Source organism: Megalobrama amblycephala, linkage group LG4 (genome assembly GCF_018812025.1).
Source record: "Megalobrama amblycephala isolate DHTTF-2021 linkage group LG4, ASM1881202v1, whole genome shotgun sequence".
Classification (NCBI taxonomy): domain Eukaryota; kingdom Metazoa; phylum Chordata; class Actinopteri; order Cypriniformes; family Xenocyprididae; genus Megalobrama; species Megalobrama amblycephala.
In genome coordinates, this window is record NC_063047.1 from 23,453,917 (window position 1) to 23,479,446 (window position 25,530).

Sequence of the window (25,530 nt, forward strand, 5' to 3'; positions counted from 1 at the left end):
AAACTGTGCATACCTTTATTTTCTCACAAAAACATCATTTAGTATTTTTATTAATTAATTTACATTGTGGGGACCGGTGGCCGGTCCCCACGATGTAGGTGAACTCAGGTTTATATTACATCGTGGGGACATTTGGTCCCCACAATGTAATATAAACAAACTCACACACACACACACACACACACACACACAAACATTTATTTTTCTGTTTTTATTACTGTTCTGGAATTTTTTAAAAAGGGAATAATTATATTTAGGGCATATCACACATTTGAGCACTTGCGATGTGGCTGATGTAATCAATCAGGAATCATTGGCATGTTTGATTTGTCACTTGTTACTTTTGTTCTCTTTAAAATGTATTTGGCCGGCAATATCAGTTTCAAGAGTTGTACACAAGAGTTGCTATTTGGAAAAGATTTCACTTACTCAGCTTCTTTCATGGAAGAACAGAAGGCTGCTTTTTTTACCTACAGATTTTAGTTTTTGCATTGTGTGGAGCTAAGAACTGAGAAATTACCAAAAATCCATTTACTAAATTCTGATATCTGAGTGTAAAGTTTGCCTCAGAAATTAGCTAAGTGCCATGCTTTCCTACAAGCTATTTCCATATGAAGAGTCTTAATCTAAAATGATAATTCTGATCATTTTAAATAATTATATGTTTGTTTATAGAGCGCTTTTTAGTTCAGGATTGAATAATAATTATTTTGAAAAAAGAATATATTTTAATTTTAGATTATCTGACAAAGTATTATAGTCTCTATAGATCTAGATGTTTTAGTGTAGTTTTTAAGGTCACAAACACAGCCTTTTACCAATAGTGAAGTCTGAAGTTTTTGGAATGCTGTTGGACTAATCTATAGTACAACTCTCCCAGTAATAGTGCCCCAAAAACAGGAAAAGGGGGATGAGTGCAGTTCATGTCCCCTCCACCTTCCTGAGTGAGCCGAGGGGAAGTGTCTGAAACATTAAAAAAAATGGTGTTCTCAGCACATAGTTGTGGTGTACAGGACAGGATCTATGTTCACTTTGACTGGCCAGTGTTCCTCTGACCCTGCACAAAGACAAAATCAGAGCTGTATTGTTTTGTGGCATGGTTAAATTTGATGAGTGGAGAAGGCAGCTGACTTGGCACAGATGAAGTGCATGTTGCTGATAGGTCACTTTGAAAATAAGAATCTACACTTATAATTACACATCTGATTATTACACCCTGTGCACCATCAAATAATTCGCACACACGCACGCACATCCACCAAACAAACAGACCCATTCTGAAACCTGCAATCAGTAAAAACATTTGGACTTCTGATATGTCAATAGTATTTGTTTGAGATTTCAACATGTTTGTGAAATCAAGGACAGAAATAAGACTGTTTTGTGCATGGACTTAGTCTAAACTAAAGTGAGAAAACATAGGAATCACTTATTTGTTTGTTTTATGTTTTAAAGAATTTGTTGTATTTTTAAAAAATAAATAAATTAATACAATATAAAATTAATAATTTAAACAGAATGTAATCCCCAGGACTGGGTAACATTAAAATATTTTATTTGGAAATTTATTTGCCAGCTCCTCATCTGTAAAACTACTATATAAAAAATACTTGACTTGAGTATACTATAGAGAATGCTAAAAGCATTTTAAAACAAGAAATATTCCATAAGAACATATAGATTCTGTGATATGTACAAAAATTCAGGTAAAACCAGGCAAAAACAGCTTGAAATACATTAGTCGGATAGTTGAACATTAAACAGTTACAGTAAATGCTGTGGCATGATTTAACACATCTGGGAAAACACAGCGATACACAAAAACCTTTGGAGACACACATTCCCAAATCTCTTGTCAACTCTAAAAAGTTTCATGTTAATTATTAACACTGAATCAATGCTTAAATACAAGTGTGCACGTTTCAACATACATTCAAAGGACTGTCCAAAGCTTCACCATGAAGGCATTAGCTTTATGTGTAACAATATGCATTTTTTATCAGGCTAATGGAAAGAGCATAACTGACCACACGTGAGTATGCATAATTTCATAAAAATTGGAACGTATGCTACACTGTTAGATGTGGAAAAATGTTAAACCAAAGTTATGTGCTAGAATGGAGTTGGAATTGTAAGTTACTATAATAAAGCTGATCATTATTTGTCTTTCTCAAAGGCAAGGGTCCAGACGGGAGGTGCGGCAAATTAATGACCCTGCATCAATCGACTGCAAAATGAGCGCCTGGTCCGAGTGGACATCCTGTGACCCGTGCACTAATACCACGGTACTGGAATAGCTCTCCTTCTCTGTCACTTTCTTTATGTATAATGTATTGTCATCTATTATCATCTGAAATTATTCTGATTTAATAATATTTTGAAAAAATGTGTAGCCTTCACCTTTGCTTGTGTAACACAGCATCGCTCTAGAGGTATTGAGGTCTTTGGGCAGTTTAAAGGCTCTAGGTGCATATACCCAATTGGAGAGCGGAGAGCCTGCAAACCTTCTACCAAATGCCTGATGGATCCTCCGCCCGTCTGCAAAAGCTCTCAATGGCAGTGCGCTTCAGGTCAGTATTTTTTGTCTGTGCAAATAAGGTTGGTAGGTGTTTAGTTGTAGGATAAATTGCTAAGCAATATTCATCATAAAGTATATTACTCTACCCCCAGGAATATGCATAAACAAACATCTAAAGTGTAATGGGGATCATGACTGTGGAGAGTCAGATACGTCTGATGAAGACGAATGTGACGTCATCAGGTCACCTTGTGGCAAGACAGCTGTATTTGAGTCTGACATAGCCACCCAAGCTGGATACGGGTCAGAGACTTTATACAAATGTTAAGCAAGAATGCATTAAATTAATCAAAAGTGACAGTAAAGACATTTATTTCGGTTTCACAGACAAGGCTTAAGCTAGTCCTAGAATAAAATGCATGTTTGAGCTGTTTTAACTGAAAGCAACTTGTACTGACAGATCTTAAAATATGTCAGTGCCATTGTTTTGTCTCAAGATGCACACCAGTTATGTTTATTTCTACTGTATGTTTATTGAAGTTACTTAAATATCCTAAATGAACTAAGCTTGCTTCTATGATAACTTGCTTCTGCCTTCCGTATTCAACTTGCGAAACAAGCGTAACTGACGCGACGTCAGTTTTTCGTAGTTGAAATCGGAAGGCGATCTGGCGGAAGCTAGTTATTTTACTTTATAACGTGTTAAATATGGATATTTTTCTTACACAAATGCATCGCTTCACTTCAGAAGGCCTTTATTAACCCCCCGGAGCCGTGTGAAGTATGTTTATGATGGATGGATGGAAGGATGGACGAGCATCAGGGTGATTATTAATATAACTCTGACTGTATTCATCTGAAAGAAGAAAGTCATATACACCTAGGATGGCTTGAAGATGAATAAATCATGGAGTAATTTTCATTTTAAAGTGAACTAATCCTTTAAATCTGCAAGCAATCACATCACTACTGCATGGCACAAACTGTTTGGCCTCTGCTGATCCTGCACCCAATGAGATTGCTTGCTTAAAATGTATGGTTCAGTGTTTGCTGTAGGGTAGTCCTGTAGTACGCTGTCAGAGTTCCTCTGAAACCCTCCACCTCCCCCAGCTCCACCTGCCTAGATCTATGGCAGAGATGTTTAACTCTTCTCCTGGGCACCCACTGTCCTGCAAAGTTTACTTCCAACCTGCTTCAACACACCTGCATGTGAATAGCTAAAGAGCTCAATTTCCTGCTTCAGGTGTGTTGGATTACCTTTGGAGCTAATCTCTGCAGGACAATGGGTCCCCAGGAGCAGGATTGAAGACCTCTGTGCTACAGGAATTATGCTGCATTCAAGCCACGTCACAATTAACATAATTTCGAGATGATAACGTGATGTTCTACTCTGAGCTGTTTAACACTATCAACACATAAATCTATCTGCAGTGGTCAGGTGGTAAAGCAGTCACGTGGTACATGTAGGAGCTAACAAAATGAAATTACAAGCTCTACGAGGGCGTAAACGATTTTTACAAGTTGAAATCTTGTAATTACAGGAATTACTACATGGCATAAATGCACCATTATGTACATCCTGTACATATGTACAGCAACACATCATGCATGATCACAGCAGAGTGTCTGTGTGTCTATTAGCAGTAGAAAGTCCATACTGCAGCAGCGTAGCAGATCTAGTCCACCAAGACCAAATTCATTAACATTGTCATATCCATTACCATGCTAAAACTATTTTGAGAGTTGTCATGATTGAAATTTAATTTTAAAATAGGAAACAATTGTTTTAAATTGTAATTATATTTTACAATATTAATATTTTTACTGTATTTTTCATAAGAGACCAACCCCAAACTTTTAAGCAGTAGTTTATGTAATGAACAATACCAAGATTAATCTATGCTGTTAACGTACATTGTGCTATTTCATGTTTTGGGTTTTGCATTAACTAATGTCAACCCTATCAACTTCTGTACATATTCTAAAGAAGTTTAATTCTTGTCTCAACAGAATAAATATTCTGGGATCTGGACCTCGAATGAATCCCTTTAATAACAGATTGTATAATGGCCAGTGTAACCGAATCAGAGATCCAACTACATTGGATTATAACAGACTACCCTGGAACATTGGGGTTCTCAACTATGAGGTGGGTCTCTCAGTTTACTGATGTCAACTTTTGTTTTACAAAGATTTGGGGTATTTATTGAGAGCAAAACTAAAAGAAACAAACTGAAAATCTTCCAAAAATGACTGCGAGAACAAACCGGCAAGAAAAAGCACTTAAATTCTGACAAAGACAAACATCTTAAAAACACTATTTATAGTCTTCACCCATGTCTCTTTATCTTCAGACAAAAGTGGAAGAGAGCAGCTCCAAGGAGATGTATGAGGACATTCACTCTTTAATAAAAGAGATAACTACAGAATCCACCAACACTTATGAAGTAGGCTTAAGCTTTAAATTTTCCCCCACTGAGCCCTCCAGTGCTGGTGCAAGCAGTGATGCTGGCAGTGCTGGAGATGCTGGCAGTGCTTCAGATTTTGTCAGCCCTGGTGAGGGTGGAGATGTTGCCAGCCCCGGTGAGGGTGGAGATGTTGCCAGCCCCGGTGAGGGTGGAGATGTTGCCAGCCCCGATGAGGGTGGTGAAGCTGCTAGTCCCAGTGAGAACGGTGAAGCCAAAGGTCCTGATGTGGCCGGCGAAGCCGAAGGTTCTAGTGGTGTCCAAAATTCTGGTCATGACCTAGGTATTAGTGCATCAGCAGGAATTGACACTAAGACTGAAAAAACCAATATCATCAAACAGCTGTCAGAAATCACGACAACCAAGGTGAGTGAGATGCAGGGGTATTTGTTTTATTGCTTTCTTGGGCAACTATTTCTTACCTGTTTGCACTTTATTTATTGTAATTCACATCTTCAGGCCCATAAACCACCATGTGCATGGAACAGACTGAAATTCAAATACTAAAGAACGAGAAAGAAATATTCACAATAAATAGATGTTGTTTGTTTATGTAGGGTATGAAAAGAAATAATAAAGACTACCTTTCACAAATCTGCAACATCTGTGTTGCTTCTACTACTAGCACGTGTTCTCTTTCAGAGAAAGACCTTCATGAGAGTGAAAGGCAGAGTGGAGCTGGCCACCTACAGGATGAGACAGCGAGGGCTGGAGGTATCCTCAACATTCTTGGATGATGTGGATGCCCTCCCACTTACATATGAGAAGGGACAGTATTTTGCTTTCTTGGAGGACTATGGAACACACTTCACCAAGAACGGAAAGTCCGGTGGAGAATATGAGCTTATTTACATAATGAATGAGGATATCCTCAAACTAAAAAGTAAGTTTGATACCACATTTCAAGTTTCTTTTGTAAGTCCTGGATAACTTGGGGCAACGTCACAAAATGTTATAGCAATTCCAAACGATATACATGATTCAAATATACTGTGCCATTTAAATGACACTCAATGTAAAGGCATTAAAGGGAAGGATACTTTTTCAGGCTGAAAGCCTCACTAAAGGATTATGACTTGACTTTATTTAATGGTTCAAATTTATCTAACTGCTGCAGAGGTCACTGAATCCACGGTCAAGGACTGTCTCGAGGTTGGAATTAGAGGCAATATACAGCTTTCCAAATTAGGAGACATAGGAGGACACGTTAAACCAGTGGGCAAGTGTGATACTATAACAGACAAACCCACAGGTGTGTATGTGTATACAATTTTTAAATAGTAAGATATTAAAGGGATAGTTCACTCAAAATGAACACAAAAAAGAAGATATTTTGAGAGAGAGAAAAACTCTGTTCTTCAAAATATCTTATTTGTGTTACATGAAAGAAAAGACATATGGGTGAACAAATGATGACATTTTTGGTGAACTATTCCTTCAAATTCAACAGACACATGCCTTCTGACAAAAACATAATTTGTGCACAACCTTGTTCACCAGATGACAAGAGCACAAGTGGGGTTATTGATAAGGTGCTGATCGCAGTGAGAGGGGGCAGTCCAGCCACAGCAGTAGCCATGAAGTCTCAGCTCACTAAAGATGGCATTCTAGACTATACTCAATATGTGGAATGGGCAAAGACCGTCTCTGCTCTACCTGCTCTCATTCACAGTGATGTAAGACACCTTCACTTTACATGCCAGTGACTGCGTGGTAACTGCTGTAATGGAACACAGTTTGTTTTCATTGTGCTGGCAGCCTGAACCCATCTACAATGCGATACCTTTGGACTTTCCTGATGCTCAGCCGAGGCGGGACAATCTCAGAAGAGCCCTCGATGACTATGTGGCCGAGTACAGCGTGTGCAAGTGCCAGCCGTGCCAGAACGGTGGCACTGTGATCCAGATAGACGGGGAGTGTAAATGCATGTGCTCACCAGGGACTGAAGGTGTCGCGTGTCAGATCGTTGACATGGAAATGGTGAAAGGTGTGTGTTTCTGTGCCTGTAAAACTTCCATACCTCTCATTTCTATAGCTTTGAGTTGAGCGTTCCGTCTGTCTCTGTTTACGCATTTCTAGGTAAGTCTTTTGAACAGCTGGGGAACTGGGGCTGCTGGACTCCCTGGTCCTCCTGCTCCGGACGGCGTCGCAGACGGACGCGTACCTGCAACACTCGAGGTGTACCAAACGGAATCTGCAAAGGAGATACAACCAGTGAAGACTACTGCTAAGAAGAGTCACGGAGTCATAAATAATCACGGATTATTAAAAGTGCTGTGTACAAAATAAGAAATAAACAGGCTAAATCACATGTACTTTCAAATATTACTCTCATAAAGAGCGTTTTTTTGTTGTTGTTATTGAAACACGCATTTTTGACAACACCGCCATCTTGTGGTAAAAATAGGCAGTACGTCCCAAATAGTTTGCATTGGCTACATTAACAGCAAGCTTTTCCCATATTACCCGACTTTGTCCTATCACGGCGGTACAGTGATGGTATTACAAACTGATCCCATAGTACTTTAAAATATAGGCTACTATAGTAATTTACCAAGGTATAGTTCAAAAATACCATTTGGATTTAGAAAAAAATTAAACCTTTTTTTTTCTCTCTCTCTCTCCCACATATCATAGGCTACTCATAACATTTAGACGATATGAGTGAAATCACTTTCAGACGGCAAAACTGGTTGAAATATGCTGTATATCAGTAAAGCCACAAGATTCACTCACACAAAGAGGAATTAACCCAGGGTACATTTCTGTGATCACGACTCATGCACCCTTTCTCACCTTGTTTACGTTGTGTAGATTGTGACCAACAAGACATTAAAGGATTAGTTCACTTTTAAATAAAAATTTCCTGATAATTTACTCACCCCCATGTCATCCAAGATGTCCATGCCCTTCTTTCTTCAGTCAAAAAGAAATTAAAGTTTTTGATGAAAACATTCCAGGATTTTTTTCCATATAGTGGACTTCAGTGGACACCAAATAGTTGAAGGTCAAAATTAGATTCAAAGCGTTATACACGATCCCAGACGAGAAATAAGGGTCTTATCTAGAGAAACCATCACTCATTTTCTAAAAAATAAAATAAAATTTTATACATTTAAATTTTTTTTTTTTAGAAAATGAGTGATGGGTTCTCTAGATAAGACCCTTATTTCTCATCTGGGATCACGTAGAACGCTTTGAAGATGCAATGAAACTAATTTTGACCTTCAACTGTTTGGTGTCCACTGAAGTCCACTATATGGAAAAAAATCCTGGAATGTTTTCATCAAAAACCTTAAATTCTTTTCGAATGAAGAAAGAAAGACATGGACATCTTGGATGACATGGGGGTAAGTAAATTATCAGGAAAAGTTTATTTAAAAGTGAACTAATCCTTTAAACTGATTTGACTAGAATCCACTTATACACTTTTTTTAATTAATTACCATCCTCATTTCCTTTTTTCTCTTTTATTTGTGATTTGCCAACATTGTATTTTAGTTTAATGCTCATGTCAGCATAATCATGCTGGATCAGAAACAAAAATAGATCAAAAACATGAGAACTAGTGTTTGGACTACACAAAAAGGCATGAATGTATGAGGAATAGATGTGATGTTGAGGTAGATGGCTCACTTTTCACTCTTCTTGGGCCTCCAGAGGTCAGGTTAATAGAGTAGCTCTCTTAACTCCCTATTGAGCCTCTGAGAAGCTCCTTTCAGCTTCAATACCCTTCAAGAGTCAACTTGTGGCAGCAATGGCTTTGGGATGAGAACCCATCTAGAAAAAAAGGGGGGAAAAATTGGAGTGCACACAGGGGCAGTTAGAGAGAGAAAAAAGCAATTAAATGGTTCATCAAAATATGGTGAATTGTTCAATAGTAAAATAACTTGACTCATTTTTTTTTAGTATTCTAATATAATGAATAATATTGAGCAGTTTTTCTTTTCTTAGAGAAAAGGAAAATATCTCAAAGCAATGAGCTAAAAGGTGCACCTCCTTCTCCACTCCCAAAGAGGAAAAAAAAATCAAATGACCCAGTGCAGTCAGATTCTGACTTCCCTGAGGTCATGGCATCCATTGAAGTTTCTAAGAGCCGTCACGCCACATTACCTTTCCCATCTGTCTCAGCACCGTGAAAATTAAGTTATGCCCCATGTCAGCACAGTTTTGTTTCTCTTCTCTCACTCTTTTCACTGCTCCCCTCTTTTTCTTCATCCCCTTGGTGGAAGAAAAAATGGACATAGAAGCGCAATCAAGTCATATGCACTCATGCAGTCCAGCTCACTATTGCACACTAAAGTATGCTGATGGTGTGGAGGGGTCCTCTGTTTGTCCATGAAGGGTCATTCAGAAAAGGCCCTTCACTGCCTGCCCTTCCCCCAAATTCCTTCTTTTAAAAACCCCTTAAAAACCAACCCCCTCTTCCCATCCACTGACAACTGAACCTCACCCCTCTCCCGCATTCCCCACTCAAACTGTTTTCATGTTTGGCATATGCCCCGGTCAACAGATAAAATGTGCTATGGAAAAAACTTCCACAAAGAGAAACTGCTCCTTGTCTCATGGCTTACGTAAAACCATGATGTAGATTAACTGTTTTCTGTCGAAAGGAGGGTTGTGAAGTTTTATCAGATGCTGAATCTCAAAGCAAACTCCAGCTATACAGCATGCTGACACAAGATCTTTTAAGAATTTGAAAGAAATAGGTAACGTTTTCTTTCACTTCTCTTACACTCAAATCAGTGGACAGAACTGGATTAACAGCACTGTTGTCAGTTTTAAAGGGGCCTGTTCTCAAGAAAAACTGAATGTGACAGGTTCAACACACCATGTCTGATCTGAGAAATGGCTGCCCTTTTACTAAGTCCCAGTGGGGCCTTTCACCTGACGAGGATGAATAGTCAGTTTACCTCATCTTGTTACTTCTAACTGACAAAAAACAAGCACAAAAGTTCAGTTAGTAGTCAGTATGCAGTCTTTGGAAATACTTTCTCAACATGAAACCTGAAGAAAAGAATTGCCAAATATCTGGTTAAAAAAAAAAAAAAAAACAATACTAAAAGGGGAAATTAAATGTTACGCCTAAAACATTTAAAAGTATTACATATTTCGTATACATACGCCATTGTTGCTTAAAAATACGAAAAAAAAAAGAAATCCAAAATTTTCTGATAAAACAAAAATATTAAATTTCTTAGAAAAATACAGCTTATTTATGCAAAATATTTACTCTCCCCAAAATATTATATTTATATTTTTACCTTTTTTTTTTTAAGAACATTTATAAATACAAATAAAAGGTAGAAAAATATTAAATAATATAAATTTGTCCCAATTAGCGTATTTGTGCACTATGCCATTTTGTACTATATGCGAGTAGTGTGTTTGCACTGAAAATTACATATAGAAAAATTGCACTTTAAATACCTGGATGATGCTTTTAATTAACTGAAAAAAAACAAAGAGTGGAATATTTGACGCTTCATGTACTCAACTTTCACAGCTTTAATTACGTAGCGGAGCAGGAGGGGCTATCGGACTCCAATGTTGAATGACAAAATAACAGTATAAAATTCACACACTAATGTTAAGTACATGCATAAGTATAGTGTATAAGTGCATAGTGTGTCATTTGGGACAAAACTATAGTTTTTGAAAAAGTGACCTCCTCCACTTCTTCATTTGAACCAGATTAACATAATTTACATTGCACTATCTCCTTCTTCTGCTCTCTCAAGAATGTTCAGTCTGCTCTTTCTAGAGGTGTCAGCTAGAAGACAGAATGAAGTGCCAGGTCATTGTGTGCTGCCTCTATTGTGTGTTTAGTATTAGCATGACAGAAGTGCCACTCGACTTCTCCTTCATTCATTAAGACTGAGGAGCCTTGTCCCGCATCTGCCTCGAAACGAACTATCACAGCTACCATCTTGGATCTCTAGAAGCTTTGTAACATAAGCATTAAAATTCACTATTTTCCCAATGATTCATTTTTGTGAGAGTATGATATTTTTAAGGTGTTGGGGGAAGGGCAAATTCTATTGTATTTTATGGGATAATACCTTTCTGCTCTTTTGTATTTGGAATGCTAACTAGGTATCAAGCCGTATTGTTATATTAAACTTCACAGAACAAAGAGGCATATGGAATCCAAGAGGAGATTTGTACTACCCAAGTGCTACTCACACTGAGAAGCAAACTCTTTTAAACAATGACAAGCCCACTTAAACATATACACACACACACACACACACACACACACACACACACACAGTAGCAGACTGAGTGCGTTTGTGATGGCTACTTGAGGCTTCATTCACGCGAACACCACTTTTTTCCTTGTCAGCCTGAGTGAAGACTTTAAATAAACACTCAAGCTTTGAACAAATAAGCCAGTTGAGGCCTTACTTGGCTCATGCTCAACTCTGATCCCGTTTAAAGACAACCTCATTTGTTTCTTTAGATGTTGAGAGTCTCTGGGAACTTAGACTAACTCCCTCTGTAAACATTTATGTTTACAAGGTCAAGTGCAGGAACAGAGCCAAAACGTTTGACTAGCAGCTTACTTTGGTTGGCCTATAAACTGCAGTGGGTGTCAGGTGGAACTTGAAGTTTTTTTGATAACAGCCCAAGAACAGTATTGACTAAATTAATTACTTAATATTAATTCAAGACTTGTGATATTTAATGCTTATTTTATAGTCTATTGGTATATATTCCAAATTGTAAGTTAAAATTGCATCTGCTCTCAAGTGTACAGTAGAAAGTAACATACTTAGTTGACACTAGATCTGCATGATGGACATGAAGACTGACAGAAGAGAGTTGCTCAACTGATAAATAAAGTCATTACAATCTAGTTGCAGATGGGAAATGTTATTAGACTATATCCAAGTTAAATACGTGTGCAATTATGTTAAAGATATTTAAGCTGTTTTCACAAAAATGCACAGCACTTGTTTATATAGTGAAATAACCAGACACAAAAAGGTAAAATAGTTTTGTAATAATTTGGAGCCAATCTTTATGAACATTATAAACAGTATTACATGGTATTGTTTATCAACATTATTCACACAATTATATGATACACAAACATACACATTTACAATAACTATGTAGTTCATATACAATTTACACTAACCAATCTTTCATACAAAAATAAACTTCCAGTAGGCTTTTTATTTTTTTTTATCTCTTTGAATAGAAGTTTCCACAATAGTTCATAATAACTTAATATAGTGGAGCACATATTTCCAATATATTTTCCTGACATCAAGAACAACTGACTCCTTTTCATGGTGTGCAGATTTTGGCAGCTCAACTAGGTTTTGAAAAAAAACAATTCTGGTTTTCTTCTTCCGCCATTTTCTTCCTTTTAACCATCTCTCGTGTAGGCTACCTGTACAATATAAGCACCTAAGGAAATACAAATATAAATACAAAGTGCGAATGATTCGAACACTTTCATGAGAGCTACTTTTCTGTCAGTATCAGTTTTCTGTATGGAGATTCGTCTTGTGCAACGCAAATGTCTCACAACAAAATATATTTTAAACACATCTGAAACAAAACACAGCTGGTCTTGTCATATTTTTGTGTGTAAACTAACAATAAAGTGATAAGTAATAGGCTACTTGTAACGTTTTAACCGAGAGGAACCCCCTTGGATTTCCACCGAGGATGCAAGTTCTAATTTAGGGGGGTCTCATTATTTCCACCAGGCCAAATATGCAGCTAACCACTGAACTCTGAAAACATGATTTAGCCTATCTTAATATAACAAAAGCGAGAAATGTCAAAATGGTGGACATCACAATCGAACACTTTTGTGCTCTTAAATCCCGGGCATCGTTCTCTTCTTCCTCATAATCCGTCTCGTAGTCTTCCTCCAAGTCGTCCTCGGTATCTGAAAAGCCACTACCGACATATCTGTCGTTAAAGCATAAGTTTTTCATGCTGACTTTGACATATTCGCATATGGTCCTCTCTGTGCCGTCGCACACGCAAGTGTCCAGAAGCTGGGCTTTTGGAATGGAGCGCATGTTCGTGATGACCCGCCGGCAGTCGTCCGAACAGCGCTCTCCTCCGAACAGTTTCCTGCAGTGGTACAGATAGTCCCGCATGGCGGTGCTGCACTCGAGATCGTTCTCGCACTGCTTACGAGCTTCGGTGCAGCCCATGTGGCTGGTTCTGGGCATACAGGGTTCGATAGCTCGCTTGGTCATCTTGCATAAAGTGTCCGAGGCGCACTCGCAGTCCTCCAGTGCCGGGCCGTTCACAGTCAGGTTAAGCTGAATGATGGAAGAAATGCAGTGGCTAGGACATTTCTTCCTATTGCCGTTTATTACCGGACCGCAAGCGTGTAGATACTGAGTATACGCGTAGTGACACTCCGGTTCTCCTTGGCACTTCATGATGGCCTGCCAGCATATCAAACGCTGGTTGTGTGCCGGTGATGCGGTGGATAAATATATCAACGCACAGCCGACGGACAATATCAATATCTGCAGCCGTGGAGTGACTGCAGGGTTGCCAGAGCGTGCCATTCCTTGATGTGCCCACATGCAACAGCTTAAAAGTTAACTTATTGGGTCAAATGTTTCCATTTGTTGGTCCATAATCCATAATGTTTCTCTGTTCTTACCAGAGATTGAAACAAACAACTCCTCTTGTTCCATACCCGCCGTCGTCTAGCCGCGTTTTATCGACCACTTTAGTTAGCCTAAGTGTGCTCATATTTGTTCCTTCACTATGCACAGAGACATGCATTGAAAAGTATCCATGGACAAAACTCCAAATGGTTGGAATGAATCCCATTTGCTCACTGCCGCGAAAGCAAAACGTGCAGCAACATCTTGATGCGCGTCGACTCGTTTTCTCGCTGCTCTTGATTGCAGTAATCCACCAATAAATCTACGCTTTAACAATTACATCAAAACACCCCAAAAAGCGATCTCACACTGCATATTGTTCAAATAACAAAGCTGGAAAAAGTACAACTCACTCTGACTGCTCTCTGGGACGTCTTGGCGTATCTGTTCAGCTACCCAGACCCCCAGAAGTATGCATGCAGCACACTATTGGTCCGATCAGTTGTTGTGATTTCTGACGTCATTCGAGGGTGGAGGTCAGAACTTGATGAAGGTCGAGAATGTGGAGAGGGTGCGGGCCTTAATTTGACTTGATAAAGCATCAGTCCCCGCCTACAGCTAGAATATTTTGGCTGTCAAAGTGCATTGCAAATCCGATGTCTCTGCCCAACACTCAGCACCCAAAAAGCTCTCAGTTCTAATTGTAGGTGTAGCCACTTATTTTGCTCGACAGACCTCAGCATGTCCTAAGAAGTGTTTTAATAAGTATCCATAAAAGTAAGCGTATTAACCTGAGCAGTGTTCGAACTATACCGTGGGGGAGCCCACTCAATTAGTGTACACAGTCGCACGTTTGGTAATTTCAGTTCGTGCGCGGGTGAAACAACAAACAGCCACCCACAAATAGTCTATAAACAAAGCATCAGGCTGTTTGAGTTCACAAGAACAACGGTTAAAGTTACTCGTCAGGCTACAGAAGAATACCAAAATTCCTCCGTTAAATTAGGTCTAATACATCGAGAGTCACGCAGACCAATAACAACCCAGCCACAACACATAATTGCGAAGAACATGCCTCACCTCAACACAGGCCTGGGGTCAGCTTCATTTGCAGTTCGAGTTAACATGTACTAAACATGAGTGGAATTTCCACCGCAGCGCCCCCACACCTTGATGCTCATGACAAGAATAGCATGTATAGTTATCTTTCTTGAAGTGAATTAGGTTTAAATCGACGTCATGCATGAATGAATGATATTTTTGAAATTTTACACATAATAATCCACGATGATCACATTGTACAAAACTGAAATTGCACGTCGAAGTAACACATTGTCAGTATTTTTTTGTGAGACCCCCCAAAATTTCACAAATCACATTTTCAGGGGAGCCCATGTCTTATTAAAGGGTTAGCTCACCCAAAAATGAAAATTATGTCATTAATGACTCACCCTCATGTCGTTCCAAACCCGTAAGACCTCCGTTCATCTTCAGAACACAGTTTAAGATATTTTAGATTTAGTCCGAGAGCTTTCTGTCCCTCCATTGAAAGTGTATGTACGGTATACTGTCCATGTCCAGAAAGGTAATAAAAACATCATCAAAGTAGACCATGTGACATCAGTGGGTTAGAATTTGTTAAAGCATCGAAAATACATTTTGGTCCAAAAATAACAAAAACTACGACTTTATTCAGCATTGTCTTCTCTTCCGGGTCTGTTGTCAATCCACGTTCACGACTCCACAGTGACGCTGCTTGTGACAGCGGTTACTGCTGTGTAGGAGCTTCTTCCATCGCTCTTAGCTCTTCGTCTGTGTATTTGGGTTCAAATAAATATGGCTGAGCAAAAAAATGCAAGTCTTCCTCTGTGTCAAAATCCTTAGACATATTTGCGACGGTTGTTTTGTTTACAGCGTGCGTCTCCCTCAGACTGTAAATGAAGCTCGGGCGCACCAGATAACACGTCAGCAGCGTCACTGCGGAGTTGTGAACGCGGATTGACAACAGACCCGGAAGAGAAGACAATGCTGAATAAAGTCGTAGTTTTTGTTATTTTTGGACCAAAATGTATTTTCGATGCTTCAACAAATTCTAACTGACCCACTGATGTCACATGGACTACTTTGATGATGTTTTTATTACCTTTCTGGACATGGTATACCGTACATACACTTTCAATGGAGGGACAGAAAGCTCTCGGACTAAATCTAAAATATCTTAAACTGTGTTCTGAAGATGAACGGAGGTCTTACGGGTTTGGAACGACATGAGGGTGAGTCATTAATGACATCATTTTCATTTTTGGGTGAACTAACCCTTTAAGGGGAGCCGAGCTCCCCCGTAGTTAACATGAAGAAAAGAGACCGAACTTTTATAGGAAAAAATTTGAATAAGGTTGATACCACAAAACACCATTTATCATTTAATACCATTTAATAAAATATAGCCTACATGTTATTTTGTTTTATTTAAAATAGAATAACCTCTGGATTCTCAGTGAAAAATCTTGATCCATTGCTTCCATTCCTACAAATTGACATTTTGCAGGGAAAATTATCAAGCCAAGTTTATTTTAAATACCCATTTTTTTTTAAGAAAACATCAAACCAAACATTCTAAAGGAACGTCGCAGACAGGTTGTGTTCTTATACTTTACATGGTTTCATCTTACATTGGTTTATGTCTCTCCAAGTTGTTTTATTTTGCTAAGGAGAATTACCATTACAAACACTTGTAGACATCATTAAGGTGTTTTCTGTGATGACATGCCCTAAGCATTGCATATGGTCTGCAGTGAGGGTCAGGATTGCATGAACAACCCTTTGATCCTTTCTGGTTGGTTTGATTAACTGGCAAAATAGCAGCTGTTACATGTTATGCGACAGCAGAAGACCCAAAGGCAAAAGGAGCCAATTAACAGAATTTATTCAGAGACCCAAACAATATTCATCATAAACAGACTGCCAGGCGTCGTCACACAGTACGCTGCAGCTAGAGAACAGAAGAGATAGCAACAGTTCGTTCCCTGAAGGAAGCCCCAGTTCACAAAGGCTCAGTGGTCGATCTGGAAAAGTCTCAGGAGGTAGATGGAGAACACCAAGGCTGGTGGATGGAAGGAACCAGGCCTGCAGACAAGAGTCTCAGACAGACGGACCATGAGTTCAGGTACTGGAACTGGTTCTGGGACTCAGGGAGAAATAACCAGAACAATCATCACAGACACAGAACAGGTGCGGACGTGAAAGCGCGAACGCTGGCAGAAATGACGAACAGCTGAAACGAATCAGCAAAGATGAACAGGGAAAGAGAGAAAAAAACAAAAAAACAAAGAAGCAATCAAACCTGGGTCATGACATTACAACCTTCTTTCTTTTGTTCTCACACTTCCCCATCCTCCACAGTATTATACAAGAACCCGTGGCTTGTTCATGTTCAACATCCAGATAGTAGCAGGTTTTGAGATGTTTATTAACTATATATTTGATGGTATATATCTCAATTCCATGAAACAAATAGCATTGACTTCCTAGCTCATGTACACATTCTAAATGACGGATTATGATCATCACCTGGCCCAGATCTGCAGAAAGAGAAGGAGCAGTTTTTGGAGAACAGAGCAGACTGTGTTATCCATGTTACATTGATCCTATCACACTGCTGCACTCAAACCACAAAGCTCAGGCAGCTGGCCAAAAAATGCCCCCTATCCCTACCCCCACCTTTCAACATTTTCTCCTTTTCCCAATTAGAGAGATTAGATGGCCTATTTGGGAGGAAAGGAGCAAACAGTCTCATGCAAATTCTCGGACATTCCACTGTAAAACTGTAATAGCACATCCATTTCTCTTGATGACATGCCGTGAGATTCACAACGTTGTTTTGAAAGGGTAATGAGAAAAGTGCTGTAGTTTTGCTATCTAATGTGATAATATTCAGAAAGATATATTTTAAATAGATGCATCACACTTTCTAAAATCACAAAACTATAACACAACAAACAACGAAACTGCTTGCCCAACACGGTGAGAAAACCGAATATGAGCCCTGTACATTTTCCTTCACACACAGAGAACTCCGAGCAACTCCAGAGTTCAAGGCTTCACTCCTCACAAAGGATGATTTTGTTCAATCTGGTGAGACTATTACTGCAAGATGTTGGCATTTCCTTTTCTTATAGAGAGAACTGCTGTGAAATGTATTCAGAATCTCTCTGAGGAGTCGGTTGTTCCCTCTTGCCAAGCTGTCAGACCTGTTTATCATTATTTGCTGTAAAGTAGCCCAGGCTTTGCGATCAAGGGAAAAACTAAAAAAGAACTTTCAGTGGAAAAACCTGAGATTTGTCTAATTCATTTGAGTTCTAGAACAGCTCTTTTCCTACACGTATATGCTGCTGAAATCCAGTCTGAATCATGTCAGTGTTGGACGCAGACCAGAAATGAAGCGAGCCAAATTTTCTCTGGCTCAGATGAAATCTGAGGCATGAACAGACAGCGCTGTCCTTCTTAACTTTAACCAGTTCCATACTTAATACTTTTACAGATATAAACAACACTGTAAAAAAAAAAAAAATAAAAAAAAAATAAAAAAAAAAGATTTTTCGAAGTTTTAAACCAGACAAAGATTATTGGAGTATATTTGACAAGAAAACTATTTTGGTTTTTCTACTTTAAAAAAATCATGTTTATTTCAAAGTGTTACTCTTGTTACTGTGCAGTTTCTTTATAATTAACTGTGAAATTTACTGGCAATTTCTGAGTGATTATTATCCTTCCTTCCTTCCTTCCTTCCGCCTTCATAATTTATACTGCATCTTACATTTGTTTTAAGCTTGCCTGCGCTACTCTTTGTTTTCAGTTCTGTTGTAATTGTTGTATAAATAAAAACAACATTTCCTTTTCCTATTGAAACTGTTTTGTACTGTTGCCCACAGTGATAAGTCATAACTTTAGAATAGGAATGCTGTTTTTTTTTTTTTTTTTTTTTTTTTAGAAAGAAGATACATGGCTTTCTCAGCACTCTAGAAGTCTCAGTCTTCACGTCTCCACCACTGTCACAAATGATTACACACACTCAAGCTTCATTGCCAAAAACATATTCATCAGGACCTCCCTCGTCAAGAAGCTCTCAAAGGCACAGCGATTGCACACTATGATATTAGTGTGTTGCCAAAACGGCCCGGCTCCACCAGTCCGGTCTTTTCATTCTGATTTAATGGAAACAGCTGTTAACTGTCTCTCTGTTACTTTCACTGGTCAATGTTTGTTTAACTGTCTGCTTTCTTTTTCATAACTTAAGCAAATGTTTCTGAATGACCTGTTGCAGCCATTTCCTGTGTCTTTTTTTATTGGGAAGACCCTCTCTCTAAAGCGTTTTATAAATACCATCTGTTGAACTGAGCACACATACTTTTATGTGGAATTTCCCTCTTTTAAAGTCAAGGATTGTAATGTGTCGCTAATGTGTAGTATGTAACATCCATCTTGGCTATCATAATAAACTGTGTGCGCGCGCGCGTGTGTGTGTGCGCGCGTGTTTTTGTGACGTATCAGGACACAAATTTGTATAATGGCTATGACAGGTATTACAAGGAGAAAGTAAAAGATAAGAAAGTAACAATGTGCACAGTTTTCTGTAAGGGGTAGGTTTAGGTGTAGGGTTAGTATAGGGCAATAGAAAATATGGTTTGTACAGTATGAAAACCATTACGCCTATGGAATGTCCCCACAATTCACAAAAACAAACCTGTGTGTGTGTGTGTGTGTGTATATACGCTAAAAGCATTAAATGGCCCTTTACTGTCCTCACTTAGACAACCTGTAAAGTGCACTTGAGCCTAAAGTAATGGTCTGGTAATATTTAAACAGTACAGTCATAGTTACAAAGCATCTGTGAAATGAATGGTACAGAACTGAGTGCTGTTTTCATAGTGGTGAAGCTGATTTCTTGATCAGAATTTCAAATGATTAACTTTTAATTATTAAATTGTGCCAATTTTTTTTTTTTATCACATTACAACTTTGAAACAATGGTCTTTGGATGTTTGGTTGTGTGCTGCCCACAATATGGTTTATAACAGATCTAGAAGGCCCTAAACATGTTAAATATATATATTTTTCCTGCTCATTGTTTTACTGAGATGGGCATTATACAGAATAGAATTGACTACAGATTTGTTACATCAAAACTAAGTACAGCACTATACTCGCATGACTTTAAAACAAGTCATGTGCATTTTTTTAACATTGAAAATCTCCAAATTGTTATACATCTGCACTTATCTTGGATGTCAAAACCCCACATATAGGTTGTTTTACAAGTAAAAAAATTTTTCTGTGTTATTTATTAATGATATTTTCAGTTTGTCAGAACACGGAGCAGCTTGAAAATTAAAGTTGGTATGAAATGGAAATTGCAACTGATATTTCTTCTTTATTGTGACGTGTCTGAGTGAAGCGGCTTATCGAACGAGACGGAATGCAGGACGGGACTTGATTTTGTCCATCAGGAATTGATTGGAAGCAAACTAAATGGATGAGTGACAGTTTACTAGAGGGGAGGGATTGAAATTTGTCTGGCCATTGGACAATCATATTGCCCTTGCCCTCGTGTTGGTGTGCACGACATCAGAGAGGAAATATAGTTGTAAGGGGCTGGACATGTGAATTCGGTGAAGGTGAATTCAGGGTGATTGAGACACTTTTTGCCATTGAGATAACTTGGCAAAAGTTTCCCAATCAACTGAATTCACCCTACAGAATCATTCTGCAAAGTGTTAACCATTTTCATCAAAGAACAGATGAAATTTGTTCCATGTGGGCTAACTGACATCATAGCTCCCAAGACGGTTTGACCCATTAAGCCTCAGTATGTTTGATGATTAAAAGAGAAATCATGGTGGTCCTGAGCAGAGTTTTTACTCTCTCATTGTAGATTATTTTACATTCTTGTACAATTTATAATCTTACTGTAACATATTTTGGGAAACTGGCCTACAGCAGTTGGTCAGTTCAAAATCAACATTACATTTTGGTATTCACCTTCTCATCAAGTAAACTCACTATAGTAACTATTACAACACTGAAAACAAGTCAAAAATTTTTATACCATGACCTGCATTGATGTTTGTGCATATCCATCACGCATATTGATATTGTCCTGATATTGCTGAGTTAGATGCGTTCCTGGGTCAACATATTTTGTTGATCCTGGAACAACATTCTAGTCTGAAAATTTAGTCTTAACCCTATTCCTACCCCTAAACCTAACCCTACCCATACGTTATCCCAAAAATCAGAGGGAAATGATAGATGAATAACACAGATTTAGAAGCACCAATTCATGATTTTAAGCCTAAACTTGACATAATCTGTAAACTTGTCCCTCAAATCTGATTGGTTGATTTGAATGTTGTTCCAGGATCAACATAAATGTTGACCCAGGAACATGTTAAACTCAGCAATATCAGGTTATGCTATACATCACATGTGTACCAATGCCAAAGTAAAGCAGTCAGCAGTGAGTGTAATGACACCAGCTCTGTCCCTCTCATTAGACCCATGTTTTTGTTGATTTGTTTGGGGAGGGGATATGAGATGTAAATAAGGTCTTTGTTGCCTATTGTATCCTGGATCTGTCCCTCTCCCTTCCCTCCCCCTTCTGATTATCATCTCGGCTGGAAAGTTCCCACAAGGACTGAATGTTTTTTTACCGTAAGCCAATCAAGTGGCATGAAGGCAGGCCAGTGTGAATGATCCATTGTCTGTCCATGGAGGGCTGGAGAGAGGGGAGGAGAGTGGAACTGTTTGGGCCTTGAGCTGAGTTCACCACTATCAACACAGATGACATTGAGTTTCTAAAAGTGTATACACTCAAAAAAAAATAACTTGTTGGTCTAACTTAATTCAATTATGACACCTATTTCCACACATTTGAACTGATTTATTTGAACTTAAGCTAGGTTAATTGTACTGATGAGTAAAATTCATCCTAATTGAATGAGATCACACCAGTTTCATTTAACGTATTCTGTGAATGTTTCCTGAACATAATTCACTCTTGTTGATCCAACCAGTGCTATTGCAATTCAGACTGGTGCCCTTGTGCAGAGTTGCTCAAGTTTTCTGCAAAACATTTGTAGCATGCAAGTAATGATCGGGTAAAGAACTTCTCATCACTGGCTTTAGCACAGTTAAAGCTTGTTGAGAACAACATAGATTTATTTCATGTAGCCACCCATAGCCTAACCACAAGGTCTACACTTCAGCATAATAGTAACCTCATAAAAATCGACATAAACTCTTTTAAATGTCAAATATAACTGAACATCAAACTTTAAAAAGGTATTTCCCTTTACTAAAAAACACATTAAACAGCACTTAATTTCAACATTTACTGTCCCGATCTATCCCTATGCAAAGCATGCTAGGAACTAGAAATCCACTGCCCAGTTTCAATCAATGCAACATAAATGATTTGTGTAGTCCCAACACAAATGGTTTAGGTTAACTTAACATTTTGCTAATTTAATTTCATTTAACATAATACAATTGAGTGCAAATGCCAATTAAGTAAAAAACTAAACATTTGTGTTGGTTCAGCTTATTTTATTTAAATAAACTGAGCAAGCAGCTAGAATAATTTTTTGAGTGTACACAACTCAGAAAACTCAGATTCAGATTTTTATGCATCTTCATTGCATCTGTGTTAGTTCTTGGTCCAATCATTACAAAACTGCAAGGGAATGGGTTTGAAAGACTGCTGTTACCATGAGACATTCAATTTAAGAAAAACAATTCTTCAGGAATTAGCAGGAGATGGAACGCAAACAACGATTCCTTATAATTTATCCATAATATCAGAGAACTAAATAATGTTCAGATTGGCCTATTTTTTTTTTTAAAGGTTTTTTTTAGCAGGTTACAAGAATTCCCAAATTGTTCTACCACCTGTATCCTCTATAGTCTTTGTCCTTCCACTCTTTCATGTTGACAACAGCATACCATGGTTAAATGTCATCACTACCACTAATAAATCAATGTGTGCAACAGACTGCAGAGATGAGCTTTCCTCACATTGGCTTAAATTCCCATATGCCCACTTGGGTTGTGCATTTGGAAGTCCCACACACACAGTTAGACAAACTTCTATCAGCCATTTTGATGAACCCCTAAAACTCTCACAAAAAAAAAAAAAAAAAATATTACCTTTAGGGGTACAACACACTGTAAGTCACTGGGGCAGTGACTCTTAAAGGGATAACTTTGTATCTTATTCACCCCTAAAAGTGTGATACACTCTTAAAAATAAAGGTTATTTATTAGTATCAGTGGTTCCATGAAGAGCCTTTAAGATTTTGTAAATTTTCCATTGCACAAAAGGTCAAAAAAAAAAAAGTTCTTCAGATTATTAAAGGCTAAGGATGTAACTTTTGGGGTTTAAAATTTACTAAACTTATAAAGTGAGTGAGTACATCATGAATCCATCTTCCAAACCGTGTTTTTGTCTTATCCTGAATCACACAGTATGCCTATAATTAGGGCTGTCAAACGATTAATCACGATTAATCGCATACAAAATAAAAGTTTGAGTTTGCCTAATATATGTGGGTTTACTGTGTGTAATTTTTATGTATATATAAATACAAACACATCCATGTATATATTTGAGAAATATTTACAAGTATATGTATTTATTTTTATATAATTTATATTATATATAATACATTTTTTGTACATAAATAACATATTTCTCTTAAATATATACATTAATTTGTGTGTATTTATATATACATATTATATAGACACATTACTCACACATATATTATGCAAACTCAAACTTTTATTTTGTATGCGATTAATCGTGATTAATCGTTTGACAGCCCTACCTATAATAGGTGTTTAAATGCTGACTATTTTAGACAGAGCGGAACGCTAACCCCTGCAGAGTAGCCCAGTACTTGCGTGACTTGTCATACCTATACATAAACAGAGAGAAGTAGCTCAGGCTACAATGTTCTTTACGCAAGACTCAAGCAGTTTTGTTTCTTAACCGCTAGAGCGCCAGTGGTTACATAGTGTACTTTTAAGAAGAAAAATGGTTCTTTTAAAGGGATGGTTCACCCAAAAATGAAAACTCACCCTCAAGTAGTTCCAAAACTGTATGAATTTCTTTTTTCTGCTGAACACAAACCAAGATATTTGGAAGAATGTCAGTAACCAAACAGATCTCGCCCCCTAGTATTTATTTTTCCTATTATGGTAGTCAATGGGGGGCAAGATCTGTTTGGTTACTGACATTCTTCCAAATATCTTTCTCAGTAGAAGAGAGAAATTCATACAGGTTTGGAACAACTTGAGGGTGAGTAAATGATGACAGAATTTTCATTTTGGGTGAACTATCCCTTTAAGAACTGTTCTTAAAGGTTCTTTGGGAAACCCAAAATGGTTTTTCTATGGCATCACTGCAAAAACCTTTATTTTTAATAGTGTAAAGTACGTATTACCATATGTAAGTTTGTTTCCACCATAAATAAAAAATAAAAAAGATAATTGCGACGTTTTTAATCTCGCAATTCTTACTTTTTTCTCAGAACTGCATGATATAAGCCTAGCCTAACGTCGCAATTGCATGCTATAAAGCCAGAATTGAGATGTAAACTCGCAATTCAGACTTTTTTTAGGTCTATAACGTGCAATTGCGAGTTATAAAGTCAGAATTAGTTTACACCTCGCAATTCTGACTTTATTTCTAGCAATTGTGACTTTATATCTGTGAGTTTATAACTTGCAATTCTGACTTTATTTCTCACAGTTTTGAGTTTATATCTCACAATTCTGACATTAGGCCTATAACTCGCAATTCTCACTTTATTTCTTGCAATTGTGAGTTTCTCTCGCAATTCTGACATTATGGCCTGGTTTCACAGACAGGGCTTAGCCTAAGCCAGGATTAGGCCTTAGTTCAATTAGGGCACTTAAGTAGCTATACATATAAAATAACACTATAAAATAATATTACTGGTGTGAATCTTGAGACAAAACAATGACACTGACATATACGATCTGTCAGTACAAGTTACTTTGAGTTAAAACAGCTCAAACATGCATTTAAGTCTAGGACTAGCTTAAGCCTTGTCTGTGAAACCAGGAGAAAAAGTCAGAATTGTGAGATGTTAAAAAAGTCAGAATTGTGTGATGTTAACTCGCAATTGTAAGAAAAAAAGTCAGAATTGCGAAATAAAAAGTCGCAATTACCTTTCTTCTTTTTATTTAGTGGCCTCCATAACTCTAAGATACATACATATATGCACATTTGTATCGTTTTTGAATACCAGTAACGTAAAATTATCCAAGATGACATGGTGGCACGGGCACTGAGACGTTTTACTTTTTTATTTGATAGGACTGGAATAATAAAGAGAACATGATTGGGAAATGATGTAAGCCAAACTCAAATTTGCATCGCCTGCATGAGCACTACAGCTTAACATCTCAGAGCACATGAACTGACAACATCACTGTTCCGATAAACATAGAAAATTTCTGTATTTTAACCATTACAATGACTGATCCAGCGGAACACAGTACCGAGATCAGTGCAGTACAAGTGGGAATGTCCTGTCTGATGACATGCACACATTGAGGGGAGGAGATGGCTGAGGGCCTAACCACAATATCTAAATATTGACTGTACAACTTGTAATCATGTTTGGGCTGCGGACAGGGTGAAAATAAACACCAGTGTGTGTGGTGTTCTCTCATCCCATAATAGAAACAGTGCAGACATGCCTTTTCAATATGTTTAGAACACTCATAATCAAACATGCACAAATCATTAAAAGGATTAGAAAGAGATGTATCTAATCAAGACTTAATATGTTGTGCTTGCCAATGACATTTACAACATTTTCAAACATATGGATTTTTAAACATATGGATTTCATCAGAATGGTCC

At 37.9% G+C, this 25,530-nt stretch overlaps 2 protein-coding genes across 2 annotated transcripts; one reads left to right on the plus strand and one right to left on the minus strand.

Annotated features, from left to right (window-relative positions):
• Positions 1-1,883: 1,883 nt before the first annotated feature.
• Positions 1,884-7,306, plus strand: c9 (complement component 9). The gene is made up of 11 exons (XM_048188403.1): positions 1,884-2,032; positions 2,177-2,285; positions 2,420-2,570; positions 2,671-2,821; positions 4,529-4,667; positions 4,873-5,349; positions 5,626-5,866; positions 6,101-6,235; positions 6,484-6,659; positions 6,742-6,970; positions 7,063-7,306. Exons 1-11 carry the CDS (start codon positions 1,959-1,961, stop codon positions 7,212-7,214), a joined length of 2,034 nt encoding a protein of 677 aa, XP_048044360.1. The 5' UTR covers positions 1,884-1,958; the 3' UTR covers positions 7,215-7,306.
• A 4,673-nt stretch (positions 7,307-11,979) lies between these two features.
• Positions 11,980-14,027, minus strand: gas1b (growth arrest-specific 1b). The gene has a single exon (XM_048188404.1). The coding sequence runs from the start codon at positions 13,548-13,550 to the stop codon at positions 12,753-12,755; it is 798 nt and encodes a 265-aa protein (XP_048044361.1). The 5' UTR covers positions 13,551-14,027; the 3' UTR covers positions 11,980-12,752.
• Between the last annotated feature and the right edge of the window lie 11,503 nt (positions 14,028-25,530).